The 16,504-nt window shown below is 34.0% G+C and overlaps 1 protein-coding gene across 1 annotated transcript in view; it reads left to right on the top strand.

Moving 5' to 3' along the window:
• LOC134322362 (plexin-C1-like) overlaps positions 1–16,504 on the top strand; it is a 42,786-nt gene that overhangs the window by 17,988 nt on the left and 8,294 nt on the right. Inside the window, exons 15-28 of the mRNA XM_063004057.1 lie at positions 1,363–1,465; positions 1,568–1,669; positions 2,105–2,208; positions 2,333–2,374; positions 3,915–4,039; positions 4,897–5,095; positions 6,106–6,252; positions 7,142–7,310; positions 7,458–7,558; positions 9,578–9,653; positions 10,337–10,371; positions 10,580–10,675; positions 13,184–13,347; positions 15,966–16,116. Coding sequence (XP_062860127.1) covers positions 1,363–1,465; positions 1,568–1,669; positions 2,105–2,208; positions 2,333–2,374; positions 3,915–4,039; positions 4,897–5,095; positions 6,106–6,252; positions 7,142–7,310; positions 7,458–7,558; positions 9,578–9,653; positions 10,337–10,371; positions 10,580–10,675; positions 13,184–13,347; positions 15,966–16,116 — 1,614 coding nt within the window. The remainder of the gene's footprint in view (positions 1–1,362; positions 1,466–1,567; positions 1,670–2,104; positions 2,209–2,332; positions 2,375–3,914; positions 4,040–4,896; positions 5,096–6,105; positions 6,253–7,141; positions 7,311–7,457; positions 7,559–9,577; positions 9,654–10,336; positions 10,372–10,579; positions 10,676–13,183; positions 13,348–15,965; positions 16,117–16,504) is intronic.

Below are 16,504 nucleotides of genomic sequence, written 5' to 3'. Positions count from 1 at the left end.
CAAAAGATAGACAATAAAAAGTACAATGTATAGCAATAATAATAAAAATAAAAAGTCAGGAAAACTCTGAAAAATATTTACAAATAATTACAAATAATTGTAAATAATAGATACTAAAAGACAAACCCAGTGTGCAGGATGCTTAACCAAGGCAGAACAATGCTAAAGATATTTACAAATATTAAATAATAATTAATCAAATAAAAAATAACTTTTGGCCAACTAATCTAAAAACAAAAGGAAGCCTAATGCTAACAAAGTGGACAGAAAAAGAATAGAAACCGGTTGTCACAAATGTGCCAGCTTTTCAGTCCACTGGTGTGTGAGTACCAGTGTGAAATATGGTGGCCTAGATTATTAGATTGCTCAGCCACCCAAGCACCACTTAATAAACTTCATGTTGTCAGCATCAGACATTCTTCGAAATGTAGCATTTTTTATCTAGTATGGGCATGGTTCCTTTAACACAACACTGATATTGTAAGTGGATGTAAAAGAGATATTGTAAAAGCTTTCTACTGTGAAGTATTTTGCCTGCTAAGCATGTGGTTAAGTGAACTAGATGCCAGGTCCAATGGAAAAGCATCTAGAAAAAGTAAATTAAAACCTGGTAAGAACAAATAGATTTTGCCATAAGACTATTTCTTTTTGCTTAGTGGCTTAGTATATACCCCGAAGGGTTTGTTTGTGAGTACCCTCAATGAGACATATATTAAGGCCAATTACATAAATTATGAATTTCATGTGAATCACTATTTTAGAAATGCTGACTGGTTGATGGCACCTTGACTAAAAAGTGTACATTATGTCCTGCTTTTAAATGCTTTACTGGTCACCATAAAACAATAGAAACACATAAAAATTAAAATGTATGAAAAAGATTTTACATAAATGTGGTAAATGTGGCAGCATACTTCAGACCAGGTTTCTCTAGCCATCTTTTCATAAAATATGGACGTTTACACTATCCAGTGCCAGCTTATTAGTAGTTATCCTCTAAGCATAATCTTCATTTTGTGACCAACTTAATTTTACAGTTATGGTTGGGGTTAGGGTTATAAAGCCTTAATAAAAGTATTTCAACACATTGTTAAAATGCCCAGTTTCTCATGCATAGACTCCTTACTCGAACACAGTGCCAAAAAGACTCATTAACATGTTTATTTGTTGTTTTCTGTAAGTTGCTAATTTAATAATAACCAAAAAACAATATTTAATGCAGCCCTAGTATGAAGTATCAATAATTGTTATAGTATGAAGTATCAATAATTGTTATAATCTCTGAATAGTGATAACTATTTTTATAATAAAAACAATGTAATGCAGTAGCCATCCAACTACATAACCTTTATTCTTTTTTAGATTGTGTTTGGCAGTTTCACCTCGGTGCTAAACAGACCACAGAATATGACATATTTGTTTACACTGGTTGCATTAATCATATTGATTCTTGTTGGTGCTCTTGGTAAGTAATGATATGTTGGTGAGTTTTAGGTTTCATTTAAATTAAATCATTGTAAATAGCTGATGATTTGTCCTGATGCATTTTTTGTGTGCTTTTGGCTAGCTGGAGTTTTTATCTATCGTAAGAGTCAAAAGCAGATGAGTGAACAAATGAATGAACGTCTGGAACTGCTTGAGTGTGACATTAGAAATGAGATTAGACAAGGTCAGTCACTAAAGATATTAACAGCAATATTTACTCATTTCTGTGTATAGCCATCTGCTGCAATGTGCGCTTTGTCACCCTAATATCAAAACAACACACACTGCTTTATCACTGCCATGTTAGTGTAACTGAAGTGCTAAGAATATTACAAACTTTAAATAATATTTGGTCAGTGGGGTTCTGATAAGGGTCTTTTTGCTATAATCAAGTACATCAGTTTGCAAATGTAATTTATTAAAAGGCCGTTGAACGGACATAAACCATTAGATTAAGTGGTAGGTGAGTGTGTATATATAGTATAAGTTAGTAATACCAGTTTTATATAACAAAGCCTATAGTGCATATGAATGTTTAAACTGATTTTTTATAACGTCTGTGCTCAATGGCCTCTATTGTTATGTAACACTCACACTGTTGTATTTTTGTTGTACACAGGATTTGTGGATTTGCAGACAGACAAGTCAGATCTGGTTGAAAATGTTGGAGCTATACCTTACCTTGATTATAAACATTTTGCTATGAAAATATTCTTTCCTGAGGTTTGTAGACATTTTATTAGTTTGTTGATCATACATATATGTGAAATGCATAAGCTTGTGTGTGCTTTGTCATTATTTAAATTATTTAAATAAACCAAAATATTATGTTTTAATATTTCTTTAGGGTGGGCCATTAGCAAGTTCTATAGTCAAAGACATTGGTCAGGTAAAAACATTTACTTTAAAGCCTTTTAGCTCAAATGAATATAAAACATTGTTTTTATTCTCCTTTCTTTTTTATACTACTTTTTGGTTAGGTCTGTCACAATAATTACAATATAACCCAAAGACAACTTTGTTTTTTGACAGTTTTATAAGACAAATTAAACAAATTCTATAATCCAACATTTTCACCAGGTTATGACTTTATTAATTTAATCAAACCACTTAGCCATAATATTTAAATTATCTTTGTTAGTCAAGGTATGGACTATTTATAAGTAAGTGAGTGAGTATTTTAGTAATACGTTTTATATTTTATATTTTTGTTATTTTTTTTCGTTTGATTGTTTGTTAAGGACTATTCTTTCAAAACATGGATATGTATTATTACAGTATTATTGTTTATAATACATTCATTTTTTTATTCTTAGTGACAGCTTTATGCTTTAGAGTTGCAGTGGTCCAGACCTTGAAACACTAGTCATGAAGCAGGAACATCTTTACTGAGTTTAGTCTGTTGCATAGCAAAACCAATCAACTCACTTAAAACTAATAGTTATGAGCAGCCTATCCAGCTAATGGATTGTTTTGGTGAAATTTAAAAATGGCATGTTGTGTTTCTGTCAGAAACAGGGTTTTACATTTCCTATTTACAGAATCTTGTCATACAAGACACTTGTTTCCTTTGGAGTGTCCTTCCATTAGCTCTGTTTTGTTCATTGTTTTTCTTACAGTTTTTCTTACAGCACAGTGGCTCAGTGGGTAGCACTGTCGCCTCACAGCAAGAAGGTCCTGGTTTCAATCGCCCGGGTCCTTTCTGTGTGAAGTTTGCATGTTCTCCCAGTGTCTGCGTGGGTCAGTCCAAAGACATGCAAGTGAGGTGAATTGGAGATACAAAATTGTCCATGACTGTGGTTGACCTTTAAACTTGTGTACTGATGAATCTTGTGTAACTAGTAACTTCCGTTTCTAACATGAATGTAACCAAAATGTGTAAAACATGACGTTAAAATCCTAATAAATAAATCTTACAGTAAATACACAAGTTCTTAAGATCCCTGCTTGTCGTTTAGTCTTTTTTATGTGCTTTAGTGTTGCTTAAGATACTATCACTGTGATTTTTGCAGTACCCTCATTTGTTTTTTTTTTCCCTATTTGTAGACAGTCTGTGTTTTTAGAAATTCTAGCTGTGTTAGAAATTCTATTAATTGTATAGCTTTATGCGTACTTACAACTACTACTTTAAAATTTGTTTTGATTGGAGCATGGTTCACACAAAACGATCTTTCTTGAAAAGACTGTGTGTGCATTTCTTATAGTGCAGGCCACCTCTACACCGTACATTTTCATTCTCATCTATTTTATTGGAACCCCTCACTTAAAGCATGCAGTATACAGTATGTCAATAATGTATACTTAGCAGGCAGAATCGGCAGCACAGAAGGGTTAACAAACTTTTTCTTCAAGCTGTATGTTTTACAGCATTTACAAGAAAAGGTTTCATGATTTTAGAAGGAATGTTGGATTTGGTGTGTTCTGAATAGGACGCAGTGAAGGCAGTGATGGATGAGAGATGCCAGGCATTTTCTGCACTGATCAAGAATCAGATGTTCCTCACATGTTTTGTGCATACTTTAGAAGAACAGAAAAACTTCGGAATTAAGGACAAGTAAGTTATGTAGAGAGGAAACTAATGAGTTATTAAACACACACACACACTTTATCACTCCTTTAAACTCTGTGGTTTTATCTAACTCTATTTGTGTTTTAGCACTGTTTGCTCACTGATTAAGCATACAGATTTAATTTAACTAAAGAGAAGGGTTAATGAATAATAAGATGTTTATAAATGGGTATTAAAAGTTCTTGTGGGTTTGCATGTTTAATTTTGCTAGTTTCTGATAGCACAAGTGTGCAGCTAAGTCAGTAATAGTCATCTGCAATAGTAAATATGCAAAGATCACATTTGCAATTGCAAAACAAATATTTCATATAAAAACAGAAAATCCAAGTTAACAAAAAATTTACATGAAAGCAGATAAAACATTTTTGCCATTTCTTACTAGATTGTTATTGAGAAATGTCTAAAATATCTTACTTTATTTTAGTACTTATTTTAGTTCCATGTTATAGGGCAGATTAGTGTGATTAAAACATTCACCCTAACTACTCTTGTCATAAGCTTAAGACACCAAAGAATTCCTAGTGTCACATGATTGTCATTCCTTCCACCCAAATTTGCTTTCTGCTCCCAGCCATGGATGTCTTATGTAATTTTTAAAAAGCAAGCACTTTTCTGTTGTGCCACTTGGAAACCAATACCATATATTTCTGTATCATTGATGCACCACCCTACCTACAAATAGTACTGCAAATCTTTAGAAAATTCACTTTAAATTCTAGCAAAAAGTCAAAAAAGTACAATATTGTAGTGGGTCTGTTTAGATTTAGGGTTTATAAGTGCTGCTCCGCTGGTTGATTACATGTTAATAGTGATTTTTTGCTGTTTGTCATTCTGACTCTCAGGTGTACAGTGGCCTCTCTGTTGACTGTAGCTCTACAAAGTGATCTGCCATACCTTACTCAGCTGATGGAGGTTTTACTGCAAAGTCTGATGGATCAACCTAACAATGCTCAGCCTAAACTTCTGTTGCGCCGTACGGAGTCAATAGTGGAAAAACTTCTCACCAACTGGATGTCCATCTGTCTCTATGGCTTTCTCAGGGTCAGTCAGCACTTTTAGTCAGTTGCACATGGACGTACAGGCATATATATTCATATAATTAATATAATTATATTAATAGTAAATGCATATCTGACAATAAACACTGAAAGTCAAAAGTTTCCATACACTGGTCATAAACATGGTCATGAAATGACAGTCTAGGTATTTCAATAAAATATGTTTATTTTGGATGATCTGAAAATATGCTTAGTCAAAAATATATACTCTTCATTTGGCGTCATTTAATTTATTTTTTATTTTTTATATTGGTTGCAATTTACTTCTGTAATAGTAATAGTAATAAAAGTTTGACTTCACTTTTTAAAAAGTAGACAATATGGGTGGAGACACCCCTATATATTAAGTTCAATTGTTTTAGCCAGAGCCATTTTTACATATGTTTGTAAGATGTATAAAATCCATGTTGTATACAGGTACACTTTAAATGCTTTCTATATTAGTTTAGGCTGCTATAGCAGTAAAATGTTTTAAAGTTTTGGTCAGTTGTCCCAATATTTTGGCCATATTGTGTACATGCAACAATGGTGTATTTTCCAAGGTTAAGAGGACAACCTACGTTTTCACCTTTCACTTATACTAAAAATAAACAGTATAAATATCCAGCTGCTGCCCCTTTTGGTCAGAAGTGGAGTTCAGCAGCAGTAAAGGTAGCAAAATGCCATTCTTGCACTATATTCACCTACAAGAACAACATTTTACCTTACCCTATTTGTCTTACCATTATACAGACTTTTTGGCTATCTCGCTAGAGTGAACTGCATGAAGATAATTTTCATAATCTAAATAAATAACCCTGATGTTGTTTTCATATGACTAACTTCTAACTTTCCTTGTCCATCCATCCATCCATCCAACAATCTATTTATGCTTTTTTAATCTTTTTATGCATCTGTCTTTTTCCTGCCTGTCTTACTATTGCTTGTTTAGCTTGTTTGCAAACAAATTAACATGTAATTATTTTGTATGTCTTTGTGTATTTGTTGTTACAGGAGACAGTTGGCCAACCTTTGTTTTTACTGGTGTCCGCATTAACGCAGCAGATTTCCAGAGGGCCAGTGGACGCAATAACTGGGAAAGCTCTTTATACTCTAAATGAGGACTGGCTTCTGTGGCAGGCGCAGGACTTCAGCACTCTGGTTTGCACCTTTCTTTACTCTTTATGTTGAAAGAATTTTTAGGGCGACCACAAGTTTACCCCTTCAAAGCAGATAATCATTATTTTGTGATTGGTGGGTTCCACCTGTGTCTTGTCACTCATTTCAAAGATTTCAATGGTTCTGCCATTTAATAGTCTTGTTCATGGTACTAAGGTGATTCTGCATGACAGTTCTGGTTTTCATTAGTCCAGCTTCTCTTACTGCAATCGCCTTCTCTGTGTTCCTGTGCAGTAATTGTTTCTCAATCACCATCCAGTCCAGTTCTCACAGGAAATATTTAAGTCAAAGCTAAAAAAAAAAAAGAGAGAAAATACATACATTCAAATAATAAAAATAATTTGTGAAAATTTTGAAATTGATACTTCAGTTTCACTTTTGCTTTTGATAAGGTAAATTAATCTGTTATAAGACACAACTAGTAAGAACTGGTGAGACACTATTTCTTTTGGTCAATTAGGCAAAAGCTAATAAGAGTTTTTTACTGACATTGTGCATTGCACAAAAAATGAGCACCTAAGTCTTTTTAACAACATTCAACCTAATATGTAACTTTTCTGTGTAGAAAAGGGTTAGGGTTAAAAACAGCTAATAAGTTGTGAATTATGGAAACCTTATACTATAAAACTACAGAAGCATTTATTTTAATAAGACATTAAAATGTAAAATCTAAAAAAAAACAAATCCTGTATTAGTACATTACAATAGAGTATCAGTACAGGGTAAGTCTACAATTTCATTACAAATATGCACTTTTAAAATCTTTGTTTGATTAACATTTATACAGATTTAGATTTTAATGATATATAGGTTGTATGCATTTATTTAGATTATTATGTGATTTGTTTCTCATTGCTTCTGCTTACTATAGAAGCTAAAGGTTCTGTTTGCTGTGGGGACAGAGGGAGAAGTCAGTGAACCCCTAGAAGTCAACGCCCTGACATGTGATACAGTAGAGCAGGTGAAGGAAAAGATCCTGCAAGCGTTCCAGTACAAGTTTGGCTTTCTATATACACAACAGCTTCAAGATATTGATATTGGTTAGTAACGTGTTATTGAAACTCTTTATATCTGGGTATGATTTGTCTGTGCACACAGTAGTATAAAGTTTTTGTAATTGTCAATCGACTTTTGATCATTACAATATCTGGTACATCATAACTTTATGTTTGTTCATTTGCTGAAAGAATATGAACAAGAAGGAAGTTATTTGCCATTAGAGGAAGTGGACAGCAGCTCAGCGGTGCAGGGGGAGGTGACCATGCTGAATACGCTCCAGCATTATCAAGTAAGTTTCTGTTCTTAATTTTCTGTTTTGCAGGAGAGCTAATAGGCTAATAGATGCATGAACAAGCAGAGCATTGATACTTTTTTAGCAACATTCTAACTTACATTTACATTTGCAGCATTTAGAAGACACTTTTATTCAAAGCAACTTACAATTATGACTAAATCTATTTTGAGCAATTGATGGATAAGGGTTTTGCTCAGGTGTCCAACAGCTGCATCTTGAGTGAGGCTTGATTCGGCCACCTTCTGATTACCAGAGGTGGAAAGAGTACTAAAATATTATACTCAAGTAAAAATACTATTACTTTAATTAATTTTTACTTAAGTATGAGTAAAATTACTAGTCTAAAAATCTAAAAAAGTAAAAAGTAACTCATTTAAAATGTACTTAGAGTAGTGTACTTACTTTTTTAACAGCGGGGGGGGGTCTCTCTTGTGTAATGCAAACATGACAAGTGGACACACAATAGTTGTTTTTAATTACAATATAATAGAAAAAAAACATGTTGATACAATATTTAAAACATTTAGGGATGTGTCATTTTAGTACACGCCATCCCATAAAACTTTTTCAAACTGTATAACCACTGAAGTTGGCATTAATTGTGGATTGTATCGACCAGCCTTCTTTTCATCACTAACAAATACCAAACAACAATCATACTGCAAATCTCATAACTCAAAACAAGTCAAGGTTACAGGAGTTGTGACTTTCACTAAATGACCCAAAGAAAACCTTCAAGATGTGAGACAAAACTTTGCCATTTTTTGACATCAGACTATGTTGTCAAATAACAAAACATCAAACTCCAAACATGTAAAACTTTTAAAATCACCCTTCCCTACTCTATACCTAGATTACAGATCCTTTATTTTAGCACCAGTTTATTTTCCATTGCAGAATTCACTGCAGCAGTTTCCCAGACGCGATTTTTTTAGCGTTTTTTTTTTACTCAGTAACGGATGTTATTTAAAATGTAGCGAATTACAATTCTTAATACAAAACATACTTAACGTAAAAGTTTAATTACTGGTTGTAAAATCTACTTTAAAAAGTACAAATAAAAACTACTCAATTACAGTAACGCGAGTAAATGTAATTCGTTACTTTCCACATCTGCTGATTACTAGGCCAGTACCTTAACCACTGAGCTACCACCAAATTTAAAAATAGTGTTGTTATAAGCAAATCCCCTATACACAGGATGTATTGTTAACAATGAAAACAGTAGTGTCAGTTTAAAATATCCAATCCACCAACAGGTTGTTTTTGGAGGAAACAAAACAGAGTGCAGAAACAGAGAGTACATGCAAACACTATTTAGTTTGGTAGCATGTGGTTTGAGACACACCGTGGTGATTTGACAGATTTAAGTCTGTTACTAGCTAAACAAAAAAATATAAACACATATTTCCATTGTTTATTTTAAACCCTAATCAGTTTAAAGCAAGAAATTACATTTCCCTCCTCCACAGAAAACATTTGCTAGGCTCACTGAAAATGAAGGTTTTGTAGGACTTCTTTATATTGTATTGCTACCAGGTTCAACACAGGGTTAAGCTGTTTTTTTTAGTTTACTAAAGACTAAAACCTTTGCTATTATTCTTCGTTTTCATGAATCGCTTTATCCTGGCCAGTGGCTCCAGCTCCAGAGGTGCTAGGCAGAAATACCCTGGACAGGTCACCAATCCTTCGTCTATACCTACCTCCTTAGACAATCCTGTCTGTGTAGATGCTGGCCCGCTGATAGCACCAGCTGGATCTTAGTGGTGGTCACCTGAGCACTAGCCTTGTTATGTCATTAATATATATAATATGTCATAATGTCTATTCATTTTATATATTTTACTTTGGAATTAGTCAAGTGACTGTTAATTGCATAACAATTTATACGAATACTAGTATAAACACTAATTGGTAAAGTTTTCTTTGGCGCATTAGTTATTGTCTTTAAAACATTTACAGATCACTTAATACAAGCAGTGTGTAAATGCCTCCTCTTGTTAATTTTTACAGATCCCAAATGAGGCTTCAATCAAAGTGATAATGAAAAAGATCCATGCACCTCTTAGTAAACAGACAAGTGTGAAAGGTAAGTATCATATTAACAGAAGTTATACTTACAAAAATATGATAGAGCATGGGAGGGCTACACAAATCTATTTCAGAATAGTAGCTTACATTTACAACAACTGCACTCTGAGACTCAGATCTTTCTGTTGTTTAGCTCAAAAGCACAAGGATAAGAGGAAGATGCTTGACTATAAATGCAAAATTTAAAAAAGTAGTTTTCATTTTTAGAGTAGATAAATTGTCCCAATAATCACAACTCCTGCAGTGGTCACTTTATTACTAATGGCTTAAGGACTTGTGGGTGTCTCAGTACATAGCTCAGTTTGGGAAATGTGGGCATCCTCTTTGCATTTGGCATATTATACAGATTATTGTGTTATCAATCTGTACTGTACTTGTACTGTTAAACAATCTGTATATCTGTTAACAGTTTCAGAATAAGTGCATATTCCTCCCTTTTAGGAGGGTAAAAAAATACCTGCCTAGAAAAAGAAAACATCATCAACCATTTACTTACTTCTGTCTTTCACTTCTTCATTTTATTACTGCAATTATTACAGTACATTGCATCATTTTAACTGCATGATTGGTTTGTTACTGGAAGTGAATTAACAGAAACTGAACACACACACACACACACACACACACACACACACACATATAGAAAATATATTTTTAGTATTTTATTTTTCAATTTTACAGATGATAAGAACTTCACTACCAAGTATTTTCACCTGGTGAGTTGTTTACTAGCATTTGTGCCATTCCTGTGTATACTGTATTGGATCTGTATTCTGAAGAAGCGTGATTTAAAGATTCTGTCTTATTCACAGCCTATTTGACATTTGACCTTGCTTTTTCTTATTACCCTCCCTTTATTGAATTTTAGGAATAACACAATTTATTAAGAAATGATCTGTTAAATTGTAATTGTGTGTTCTTCAGATTGACCCAGACATTGACGATGACCAATGCAAACACCCAGAAAGAAAGAAATTGAAGCTCAAAGAGGTTTATCTGACCAAACTACTTTCAACCAAGGTAGATTGAATATTTATATTGACTGAATATAAACTGATCAGTAAGTGCAGTGATTCTCAACCCAAGTTATTAAGTGATCCTGTATTATGTGTTTCCTTGATCTATTACATTGGCTGTTACATTTGATCTGTTACATTAAATCTATTGCATATCTAGTTTAGAAATAGAGAAGTGAGCTTTTTTGAGAGTAAAGCAGAACAAAAAGTGTAATTCAATTACTTTAAAGAAGAAACAGTACTGCTCCAAAAGTTCCCTGACCTTTTTATGATACATATAAAATGTAGTGTTTACAAGAACTATATAATTGTAACATGTTCTGCAACTGTAACAAAAGTAAAACTTAACCCTGTAAGACCCAAAAATAGAAAAAAGAGCAAAAAAAATTTTTTCACCTCTGTTATGATGTTAAAGGAGGCCTCTGATGCAGAAATTGAAGGGTTTCCTAATTTTTTATGTTTTAGTAAGTTTTTACAGAAATGTTGCAATATTGCAACATTGGGCCTGGATGGGAGCAGAATTCATGTATTTGCACTCACGCTGTCAAAACAAATATACTGAACAACTAAGGGTTGGTTTGCACTGTGGATTGCTTACAAAGCTCTATAACAGTAAATATCATAATTAATAATCACACAGCAGTCATACTTTTATGAATCTAAATTTATTGGGCAAAAAAAAAATAACAGAATGAAAACTTCGGTGCGGACCCAGGACGCCCTTGCGGAACCCGGATTAGACGACGGCGATAACCACTTGTGTTTATGTACAGTGGTACTCCAAAAAGCAGTTCCTTTCATCTGAAAAGCACAGATGCACACCACACTTCCTGCAGAGGGTATTGGTGTAGCCTTTATCGCAGTGTCTGCATGGTCTGAGTTTCCAGAGTTTGTCTTTCTTTTGTGCCTCTGACACTGTGAGGTTGTCGACAAAATGCAATGATGTTAACAGAGATTGGCATCTATTGCGTGACATCACATCCGAAACGGGGGTGTACCGTGTGTCTGTCTCCCAATACATACGGACTCCAGACATTTGAATCAGGCCCATCTTCAGGTACATGCCAATCATTTGCTCAATTTCCTTGTTATTGGTATTTAGTAATGTGCCGTTCTTTTGGAAGCTGTACTCATTTGTGTTGTCTATCAGAGCCTGGATCATATCTTTTGACACAAACCTCTGGAAGTACTCTAGTGGTGTGTGGAGGGAAACAGCACTGGTGACATCTGGACCAGTGAAATCAGTACATGGACTAGTGAAATCTTTTTTCAGCCAGCGATATCGGCCCCGGGGCATAGTTTGATGAGTTGTTTGGCTTGGTTTGGTTGCCTCAACGTCCTCATCATCATCAGCTGGGCAATCAATGGGTGTCTGATTTTGTTCGTCCACTGGACCTACATCCTCATCCACCTCCTCGTCACTTGATTTGCTGATGTCTGATTCCATTTCAAAGTCACTCTCTCCGGTTTGAACAGCTTCAATGACATCGTTCACAGTGTAAACACATTTCCTTGCTCGTAGCATTCTGGAATGGAAATAATAGTGGGAAGAGTTAGAGACTGCTAAAGTCTGAATCATTTCAATGCAAATGAATGCTAATTATGGGATACATTCCACTCAAGTCACACAATACTGTGTGATCACTTAGATCAACGTAATAAAAGGAACACCCAGACCACTTAGATCAGAACAATGCACCATACTTACAACCCCCCAGACCACTTACAACCACTCAGTCAAGAATATTCACACCTGTCCCACACCCATACAATAACCATCCTACACAACCAGTGTCTGGCTTTAGATATTTAAACAAACAAAGCCCAGAAAAACAGCTGTTTATGTATTTTTACAGATAAAATACAGCCAAAGTTTCAAATACTGCTACTGGAAGGGCTTGAAATACCACAACAATAAAACATGTTTTCATTCAGAATTACTCAAATATGTTCTAAACAGATAAAAAAACATTTAGAAATTGCAATTAATCAAACACATTATATTTCTAGTAGTAATAAGTAAGTATTTCACAATATGTGAACATTTGAGAAGTGCTATGTCCCCATGCATTGTGCAAGGTGCATATGCCATTTTGACTACCATCCTTACCCAACGTTGTAAAACTACAACAAAGACATAACAAGCTGAAAATCTAAGTTGGTGCATGCATTCAACAATAATTTAGTAATTACATGTTCTAGACATAATATAATAACAAAAATAATTCAGGGATTTTACTTACTTCAGTGTTGAGATATCCACTTTATTGAAAGAGGGAGATGTGCTTCCAGGAAAGTTGTATGACTTCATGGCCTGATGGTCAGACCTATTTACAAATTTACCATCCAATGACATTGCAAGGCTAAACAATAAGACCTAATGACTATGTAAAAATGGTCTTACAAGAAAAAAAACATTTGCAAGTTTGTTTTTGGTACAGCTAAAAGTGACGTTGTAATTTTGCAACAGTGGGCCTTACAGGGTTAAATATGCAATCTTCACTCATTCCAGGTGGCAGTGCACTCCTTTGTAGAGAACCTCTTTCAGAGTATCTGGGGTATGCCCAACAACAAAGCTCCCTTAGCACTGAAGTACTTTTTTGATTTCCTTGACACACAAGCTGAGAAAATGAAGATCATGGATCCAGATGTTCTACACATCTGGAAAACAAACAGGTACAAAGAGATCATAATTATTTATTTGAGTTTATATATTAGCTTTTTAGATCTGCAGTGAATGTGGCCAAAACACTGAACTTTAGATTGTATCCTGTCACAAAGATAAAAGCAGCAACTAAATGCTGTAATTGTAAAAAATATATGGAGTACTGTTACCTGTCTAATACTGACATGTAAAAAAAAATACTTAACTTTAAAACAGCATAATCAAATTTAGTTACAACAATACATATTTTGTCTTTGTATTGTTTTAATTGAATATGGATCAAAATGATTTGCTGATTATTTGTTTCAGTTTTATTTCTTTACATTTTGGCCTAATATCCCACCCTTATAGGCATTGAGTAAAAAGGTAATTAAATAAATCAAATGAATTTAAACTTTTTAGATGTTACTAGTTGGCAAGGATTTACTTTAATTAACTTGCATAATTCTGTTGAACTTTTAATGAATTGGAAAACAAAAGATGATTTTACTGATCAACTTCAATGTGTTTTGTAAACATAAATCAATTTAAATTTAACGGCGGCAACACACTTAAAACACATGTTTCTGACTACTCACACTTTTTAATCATTTTGGAACTGAGGATTCCTGCAGTTTTGCAAATTGAATTTTTGCAATTGTTGTTACTTTGAGAAATGCTCCTGACACAATCCTCATGACAATGTTCATGATGTTTGACACAAAGTGGTGAGCCATGACCTTTATTTGCAAAGACTGAGCTTTTGGGTTTCAAAATAGTTTCTATGAACCTTTTACTTGTATTTTGCCCCTGCCCCAACTTTTGTCTGTTGAAAGTGTGTTGCAGCAAGTTGTAAATTTGTTTTATTTGAAATTCAATATTTATAAATGTTAATTGAGTTGATCAGTGAAAACATTGAAAATTTTTTTTGTACTTTTGTCAATTAGATAAAGGTTTAAGAGAATTAAAAAAGGCAGATTTCTGTTTTTGTTGCATTTTACAAAATGTCTCAACTTTTTTGGAAATGTAATAGTTACATTTCAGTAAGTATGATTACGCATTTTTATATTTAGTTCATGCTTTGCTTTTAATTTTTATCCAATTTAGTCTTATTCATTTACCCAACTGTATTTTCCCTCCACTGCTGCAAACTCTTACCCTCCGAGAAGACCTGTACCTAACTCACCCCCTCTGGCATGTGCAATTTCCAAACTTTTTTTTTACCTACCAGAGAAACGCTGGAATGGAATGGCTTTATTTGTCATATATACATATACAGGTGTACAGTACAACAAAATGTATTCGCATATCCCAACTTGTTTGGAAACTGGGGTCAGAGCGCAGTGTCAGCCATTGTATGGCTCCCCTGGAGCAGAGAGGGTTAAGGGTCTTGCTCAAGGGCCCAACAGTGGCTGGTGGCAGAGCTGGATTTGAACTCTCAACCTTTCAGTTGATAGTCCAGGGCTCTACCCACTAGGCTACCACTGTCCCATAGCTCACACATAGAGTAGTATTGCGGACTGAGAGTCACACACTGTTCTTCATTATTCATCATAGCAACAGCCACAATTGCAGTAGTAAAATCCCTTTGACCCTCCCAACAGACGTGAATCATAGATAGATAGATAGATAGATAGATAGATAGATAGATAGATAGATAGATAGATAGATAGATAGATAGATAGATAGATAGATAGATAGATAGATAGATAGATACTTTGTCTGTGTAGGTGCCCAGCCAGTCGATAGCACTGACTGCTGCCCTGCCCATGTGTCAACACCATGCATGTTTTAGATATTTGTGAATGTACCTTTTCATCAGAAAAATGTATGTCTGTTATGACAGAGTCCAGGCCTGCTATACTAATTAAGGCCAGTTTCCAGCTGATTTACTATTTGCTAAAGTTAATTTGGTGTATTAAAAACTGTAAATAACTGTAACTTAGGGTTCTGATTAAATTGTACCTACATTTAGCTAACCTGTTAAAAAAAATCTATATAGAAACTAGCATAGGTAGTAAACTAATTTAACATACTTTTAAATAGAGTCTTATCTGATTTGTGACAGAGCAAAGAATTGTGGACGTGATTTTAAACACCTTAAGCCATTTTTTAGATGGCACAAGGGCATGGGTGTGTTCAACATATTATTTTTAATGGGGTAATGATGTTAATTCGCAATGTTCATTTACCTGTTTTATTATTATTATTTATTAATTATGAGGATAAACATGGTAGAATGGGTGTTGCACAGCAATATGGGAGATCTGCATTTGATCCTGTCCACCTGTGAAGGATTTTTCATGTAAACTCTTTGCAAAAATAGGGATTCCTTGCTTACTGTGGTTTCTTCTTAACTTCAAAAACATGTGCAAGGTGGATTGGTTACTCTACATTTGCCTTAGGATTTTTTTTACTACCAGTTTCTGGGTAGCTTTTATCCATTCTGACACTTATGAGTCCTGTGCACTTAAAATGAATATTTTGGTTGATGTAATATTACTATAATTATTAAGGGTTTAATATTTCAGCCATGGAGAACAGTAAGTAGCCATGCTCTATTCATTTAATTATAAAAAGCAGAACCTGATCCTAGATCAACACTCTATCTGTAAATTTTAATATGACTATGGTGCTATTTTCTTTTTAGTGTGCCATTGCGGTTCTGGGTGAACATTCTGAAGAATCCCAACTTTGTGTTCAGTGACCTAGAAAAGACGTCTCACCTGGATGCCTGCCTGTCTGTCATAGCCCAAGCTTTTATGGACTCATTCTCTCTCACAGATCAACAATTAGGCAAGGTAATACAAATAGCTTTTTAAAGACTAAAAGTCAGTAAAACAATATTTTAATTAGCTTAAACCAACACTAAAACCGATAAATATTATTTAATTAACATACATTTTTACAGAAAAAAAAAACTACTCTTAACAATAAATATTTTTAAATGTTTTTTCTGAATTTATGTTTTTGTGAAACCCCTCATTGCTTGCATAATAGTTTCATGGGCTACATGCATAAAGGTAACTAATCTTAATGTGAATTTGTGCACTCTAACTCTAGCTACCTAATAACTATTTGTGCCACCTTTTGCAGTAACAACTGCAATCAAACGTTTGTGATAACTTGTGAGTCTTTTACAGCACAGTGAATTCTGACTCACTCTTCTTGACAGAATTGTTTTTTTTT

The sequence above is a fragment of the Trichomycterus rosablanca genome, chromosome 1 (assembly GCF_030014385.1).
Source record: "Trichomycterus rosablanca isolate fTriRos1 chromosome 1, fTriRos1.hap1, whole genome shotgun sequence".
NCBI lineage: Eukaryota > Metazoa > Chordata > Actinopteri > Siluriformes > Trichomycteridae > Trichomycterus > Trichomycterus rosablanca.
The sequence above is the reverse complement of the archived record's forward strand: the minus strand, read 5'-3'. Positions and strand labels throughout refer to the sequence as shown.